This window comes from Musca domestica, unplaced genomic scaffold, assembly GCF_030504385.1.
Source record: "Musca domestica strain aabys unplaced genomic scaffold, Musca_domestica.polishedcontigs.V.1.1 15, whole genome shotgun sequence".
Classification (NCBI taxonomy): domain Eukaryota; kingdom Metazoa; phylum Arthropoda; class Insecta; order Diptera; family Muscidae; genus Musca; species Musca domestica.
The window spans coordinates 12,526,196-12,533,144 of NW_026712207.1; the positions used below are offsets into that span (position 1 = coordinate 12,526,196).

Sequence of the window (6,949 nt, forward strand, 5' to 3'; positions counted from 1 at the left end):
ATGACTCTTATTAATAATTGTTGTTTGAAAAAAAAGAATAACTATGAAATTATAAAAAATCGTTTTTTATGTTGTTTTATGACCACTGCATAGGCTGTGACATTTATTGGCAAGATCTAGGTGGCGATAAAAGTGTCCAGTCTTTTTAAAGAATATCTTGTTTTCAAAAAATGTCGAATTTCCTGTAAATTGGTTGTTTGTGCTCCTAGTATGACAGACACACCCTTGTAGAGAATTGTCTAAGATTTGGTATAGTCTCCATATAGCGGTAACTCCAGATATTCGGTATTTTGATATTTGGATTTCGTAATGGGTACTACCTCCTATGGATAACTTTTTCGCATAGTCCCTATATAACTGAACCTTCCAATGTTAAGTAATTTAACGATTTTAGCCACATTTAGAATTTGCGGTATGCCGTGGGTACTATTCCTATGACAGAAAATAATTTACTTTTGTTACCAAATTTCAAATAGATAAGTTTTTTATAATGTTAAAAAAAGTGAAATAAAATAAATACTTATTTAAAAAAAAAAAACTGTAAAAATGGTTTTAAAAAAGTGGATTTCTGACAAATTTTATAGAGATCGGATATGGATATAGCTTTCATATATATCATCACCCGATTTATTGTCCACCTTAAATTGAGTTTACGCCTTGTTGGCTATTTCTAACCCGATAAATTAAATAACAGCTTCAAAGTGTCACCGCAGGTAAGGTTTTGTATCCTGATTACAACAATAAAACATGCGGGGGGTGGGTCTATACTTGCCCCAGGAAGTCTATATAGGTCCACAATATCGTACAGCCCACATACAACGGTACCCCCGATATTCGATATTTTGACGATTATGGACAGGTGTTTCAAACTACATATATAGAATTCGCAATGGGTACTACAGCCTAGGACAAAAAATTGTGTATGCAGACCCATGTCTTCGTATTGCTCCATATAACGATACCTCCCAATATTCGGTATTTTTGATAATTTTAGCGACATTTTTTACCGGAGTTGTTTCAAATTTCGTATTTAGAGTTCGTAATGGGAACTACAGTATATGCCCGAAAAATGTCTATGCTGGTCCAGGTCTACGTATAGGTCTCATATATTCGGATTTTTAATGTTTTTAGGTACAATATTCACCGAAATTGTTTGAAATTTCGTATTTGGATTTAAATACTACAGCCTTTGACAGAAAATTGTCTATGCAGGAGCAGGTCTTCGTATAGCCCCCGATATAACGGTACTTACCTTTATTGGGTATTTTGATGATTTTAGCTACATTATTCACCGGATTTTTTTTCAAGTTTCGTATATGAATATTGCTATGGCTTATTACATTCCTAAAAGTTTCATATTTAATATGATCTGCTTCACTTAAATACGCAATATAAACGTTTATTTATTTACATATTTAGGTAGGACATTTTCCATTTGTATTTGACACAATTTTTTCAGAATACAATGACTTTAAGAATTTCTAATTCTTGAAATTAATCTATAAATCTTCGAGAAGATTTTAATAAAATCCCCTCTCTCATTCAAATAAAATATAAATTTCTTGCCCTAACAAAAATGATGCATGCATTCCTGATTATTTCATCATCATTTGTATCTGCCTGTAGCTTCGCAACTTCATTTCGTATTTGCTGGGAAGTGATTGAACCACAGAATAATCACATTTGATATTTTCAATCTAACAATTATAAATTCCGCAAAAAAAACAATCAAATAAATGAGAAAAATTAATGAGAACTGACATGCAATTTTTATTGCTTTTATTAAACAAATGAAAAAAAAAAAAACAATAATTCAAAAATTATTAAATAAACTCATTAAAGTATAAATAAAATATATAAACAAATTTTAAATGACAGATGCTACCGGCTGTTGCAGCAGTATCGGCTGCAATGGCTGCTTGTGACTCATCAATCGTATGTGGCTCGAGCTGTGTGGGGTACGAGTTCTTACGACACTTTCAAAGCCATTATCACCCACCACCTGATAGTGGACACTGCGCACCATGCCATTGGGTTCCAGAAGGCCATATTGGCCGGTAACTTTGTCACCATGTCGCTCTTCCATGTGCATCATGTGGACCTTGGAGGGAGCGTGATCTATGTAGTAATGGTATTTGTAATTTAGCTAAAGGAAGAAAACGGGGAAATAAACAATGGATTGAAATGTCATGAATAATTTTAATTTATTGCCTTTGTTAAATTAATTTCACAAGGACTTTTACTTTCTGCTACCAAAGATACCAACAACTTCCTGTGCCAAAATTAAAAACAATAACGCTTTGAAACTCACCTTATCATCATTGTGGAAGTCATGATAATTTGCATAATATTCCATGTAATAGGGAGCCAAACACATGCCGCTCCTTGCCATAACCAGCAGTACAAAAGCCAAGCTTGTCAATATTTTCATTGTTACTTTCATTGTTGATTCCAGCTGGAAAAAATGGGAATCAAAAGAAAACACCATTAAAATCTGTAAAATAGAAATTACAAAAACTAGCCGATACTGTCCCTTTTCTTTCTTTTTTGCCTTTTCGTTTGGCATCGCCTAATGGTGTCTTATATAATAACTCAAAACAACCGACAACAAAGTTTAGTTAAATTTCGCCCCTAACGAAACGTATATCTCAGTCACGTTATAGCATTTTCGCCATAAAACGTTTTGCAAATTATTAAAATTTTTTACACTTGTTGCCACTCAAAATGTTCGCCGCAGCCTGCCATGGGCGTTGTGCTCCGTTTTGCTGCAAAAATCTTTTGTCTTGCATTTAATCAATTTGTTGCATTGAAACACTTCTCCTGTGGCTGGTGGTTGCATCAAATCATATTTGGCCACAATCGCTACTGTCCATTACCGGTGGCTTGAACAGCAGCAGCAGCAACAACGAACCTCACTCTTACTTCTGCTAATGCGATAATCTTGCGAACATCTATGAAATGTTTGCCATTTCTATGATTTGTGGTTCAATTGCGATTGACCCTATTTTGTTTGGCCGGCCATTCGTGTCGGGATTCGTGTAAATAATCGCAATTTACCAATTGTTTTGATTATTTAGCTTAAAGTGTTTCCTTACGACTCGAAATAATAACAATCATTTGTAGCCAGCAGAGCGGGAATGAAATGAAACGAAATACTATTTTTCACACTTTAAATTACGCTCACTTAATGTTGATTGCGATTTAGCATTGGGGTTATTTGAAAGCTTCTGTAGAAAATCTAACACGTATAACTTAGCCATTATTGTTTTTGTGACCTCAGCCATACGGTTTTACTTTTATTTCACATCTCACCCTACTACCCTACAACACTATGTGTTGGGGGTATTATAAGTTTGATTGGGCCAAAAATTATGTAACACCTCGAAATATTGGTTTCCCACATAGGAAAGTATATATGGATCTTCCTAGCTCGCCGAGCTGAGCCGATCTAGCTATGTATGTTCGTCCGTCCGTCTGTCCATGTTAATTTGTAATCACTCTACAGGTCGCAATTATGGCCCGATCGAAATTGTGCACGAAGGTGGGGTTTGGGTCAGAATAGAAGCCTATTTCTTTTGGAGATGATCGCCAAATGTTAAGGGGTTGAAATGGACCAAATACTGAAAAAATTTCGGATTTTGCAGTAGCTATAGAGGTCGCAATTATAGACCAATCGACGCAGAATTTCGCATGTAGCTAGAGTTAAGGGCGGGGAAGAAGCCTACCAATTTGGGTGGTCATCGTATAATATTTAGCGGGTAAAATAGACCATATTTTTTGTGTTGAAAAAATTCAAAATTTTTCATTAAACCGCGAATATTTTAAATCCCGGCGAAATCACAAAGCCATGACAAGGTTACTTCTGATCTTTACCTTGATGTTAACATCCAACTAATCGGATATATAGCAAAATATGTGCGATATATATGTCTATCAAAGGAGATATGCTTGAAAGATCTCTTATATGTCGAGAACGGCTGAACTGATTTCGACAGTTTTCATTAATTCAGAATGGCCTCTTGGCAGGAAAGAAAAAACGTCTAAAAAATCGCATAAAAATATCTCTCTAAGATGAAAATATTGATTTTGTAAAATTTTCTCATATTTTTTCAATTTTGTCATATTTTTGGCATATTTTCATTTTGAATTAAACGTTTGGTAATATTTCTACAGCTAACCAAAACTAAGTAGTTAGGATATCAGGATATCAGATACAGATCGCATTTATGACCCGATCCTTACGAAATTTAGCATGGGGATAAGATGAGGGTCAGAATAGATGCCTACTCTTTTTGGAGATGATCGTTATATATTTAGGGGTTGAAATGGACAAAAAACTGCAAAATTGTCAGCAGGTCGTAATTATTGCCCGATCCTCACGCACATTTGGATGGGGGTTACCGGACATTGCAAAAGCCAAGCAGTTTTGGATGGCCATCCAAAAAATATTTAATGTGTGAAATAGTTTGCCAACTTTTGTAGACAAAATACGAAAATGTCCATTCCAGTGACTTTTTGGAGAATTCACAAATACAGAAAAGACGCACTTCTAAAAACCAATAATAAATGTTAATCTTTTGCCACGTCTGAGGGATTATAGGTCTTTGGGAAATATTGGTTCCAGATCTAGGAAGACCATTTACGTGCAACATCTACCAATAAATTGGAAATGAGCAAATTAGTTAAATTGCTATTATTCGAAAATTGGAGAACGAACCCTGATGGTTTTCTTTTATTATTTGTCACAATATCTTGTGGAGTTCCTTCGAGTATCTCGCCTATATAAACTGTATCGTTTATTATAGTGTTGTAGGGTATTCAACGGTCGGCCACGCTCGACTGTAGCCTTTGCTTACTTGTTATATCCTCAGTCATATGACTAGAGAGGGTATAGATCATTTGATACGGCCAAAACGTTCCTCATCGAAATAACGGTTTTAGACCCTAGGTCTCTTTGGACCAAATTAGTTTCAGGAAATTTGGAGTCGATCTAGCGATGTCCGTTCGTCTGTCTGGTTGGATGGTGCAAACGATAACTCTCGAAGGAAGTAACCGATTTAGTCCAAACTTGACACATCGCAATATTATTATAAAACTTAGATCGAGTTCGAAGATGGGCAATATCGGTTCACTCCTTCTGGTACATCCCCTACAAAAGGTCGAAATTAAAAAAAAAAAAAATATTTGATTGCACAGAAAGGATAATCCAATTTTGCTGCAACTTTGGAAATCCTAATATTCACATCAGCGCTATATCAGGTGCGAAAATGGCCATCAAGTACCTCCCCCACAAAAGGTCAACATTTTGAATAATTATATAAAAAAATGTGATGTAAGAGTCCGATTGTCTTTTCACTATATTTTTATTAACCTAAAGTCTGTTATGAAGACAGAATATATCTGACGACTTCTCCCCCACAATGGGGTTAAAATTTTGAATACCCATGAAGCCTATATTGAATGCAAAATTAACCTCCGATTTAATTCAGATTTGGCACATCTCAATATTTCCATCAACACAAGATTGTTATAAAGATGGTAGCGATTGGACCATTTCATCTAGTACCTCCCCCACAAAGAGTCGACATTTCGAATAACCAAAGCGAATTCCGAAATAAACATCCGGTTATCTTCAAATTTCACGCATCCCATTATTTATACAAACGCAAGATCAGCTGTGAAGATGGGATATATGGATCCACGCCTTTTGGTACCTTCCCCACAGAGGGGTCAAAATTTTGAATATCCATGAAGCTCAGGAAATGCAAAATTAACATCCGAATCCTTTCGGACTCGTTAGATCTCAATATTTTCATCCACGCAAGATCTGTTATAAAAAGAGATCGGACCACACCGTCTGGTACCTCTCCCACAACGGGTCCATATTATATCTCTTATTACATGGGAAAAAGCACCGACTATTAACACAAAATCGGGTGTGAAATTGAGAAATATCGATCTACTCCTTCTGGTACCTCCCCCATCAAAATTTTAATAACAAAACGGCTTAAAATGCTAAATAAGCGTCCGATTTTTTTAAACATCACACATCTCAACATTTCTACTAATACAGGATATGTTGTGAAGATGATAGCTATCGGCCTACCCCTTGTGGTATCTTCCCCACAAATGATCACGATTTTAAATACTGCGAAACATCCCGCGATTCCATTCATTTTTTTTTACTTGATATGATTTTAGCGGTAATTGTTTTGAATTTTTTGATTTTTTAAGACGATGGTGGATCTTTTAAAACATTTTTTTTTTCAAGGAAATCTCGGCTAATTAAACCAAAAATTTTTAAAAAATAATTATTTCAAAGATTTTCCTTGTAATATATAAATCGAGAAGCGAATTTTTGAAAACAAACTTTTAAGGGACTTTGTTTTTAATATTTTCAGTCAAATCATGGATTCGTAAGATATTTTTTTAAGGATTCCCAGCTTAAAACATTCTGTACGACCATTTTAAGAACGTCCAGGCAAAAGGGTCTCTCAGATACTTGACGGACCAAATATTAATTTTTAATTAAGATGTCCCATTTTTTTGCGAAATTATCAGCCGTAGCTCTTGCTACTTCGGTGTCAAGGACTAGGAAAACTTGTCAAAAATTGTGGATTTTCTAAAAATGTTATGTTATGCATTTTGAGCTTTGTAAACAATTCAAACAAAACATACGAACGAATTTTATTCGGAAAATAATTTTTTTGGCTGATTGCAAACCTCTTCTCACCAACCTGTAATTGTCTTTAAATGTATTTCGAGTGGCTTTTTGAGAATAGCTGATACTTTTTTCCTTAACTTTTTTTGGTTTGTTTCATTAATATTGCAAAATATTTACATAAGTTAAAAAGCCGTATCTTGTTATTCGAATACAGTGTACATCACCGATAGCCCCCATGTCCATATCGGAAACTCCCTCAAAAATTTTTTTTACACTTTTTGAACC

The 6,949-nt window shown here is 34.9% G+C and overlaps 1 protein-coding gene across 1 annotated transcript; it reads right to left on the reverse strand.

Moving 5' to 3' along the window:
- Positions 1–1,805: 1,805 nt before the first annotated feature.
- On the reverse strand, positions 1,806–3,136 carry LOC101897219 (cuticle protein 7). The gene is made up of 3 exons (XM_011293278.3): positions 2,912–3,136; positions 2,312–2,455; positions 1,806–2,146 (listed from the first exon to the last, which is right to left on the reverse strand). Exons 2-3 carry the CDS (start codon positions 2,441–2,443, stop codon positions 1,868–1,870), a joined length of 411 nt encoding a protein of 136 aa, XP_011291580.2. The 5' UTR covers positions 2,444–2,455; positions 2,912–3,136; the 3' UTR covers positions 1,806–1,867.
- Between the last annotated feature and the right edge of the window lie 3,813 nt (positions 3,137–6,949).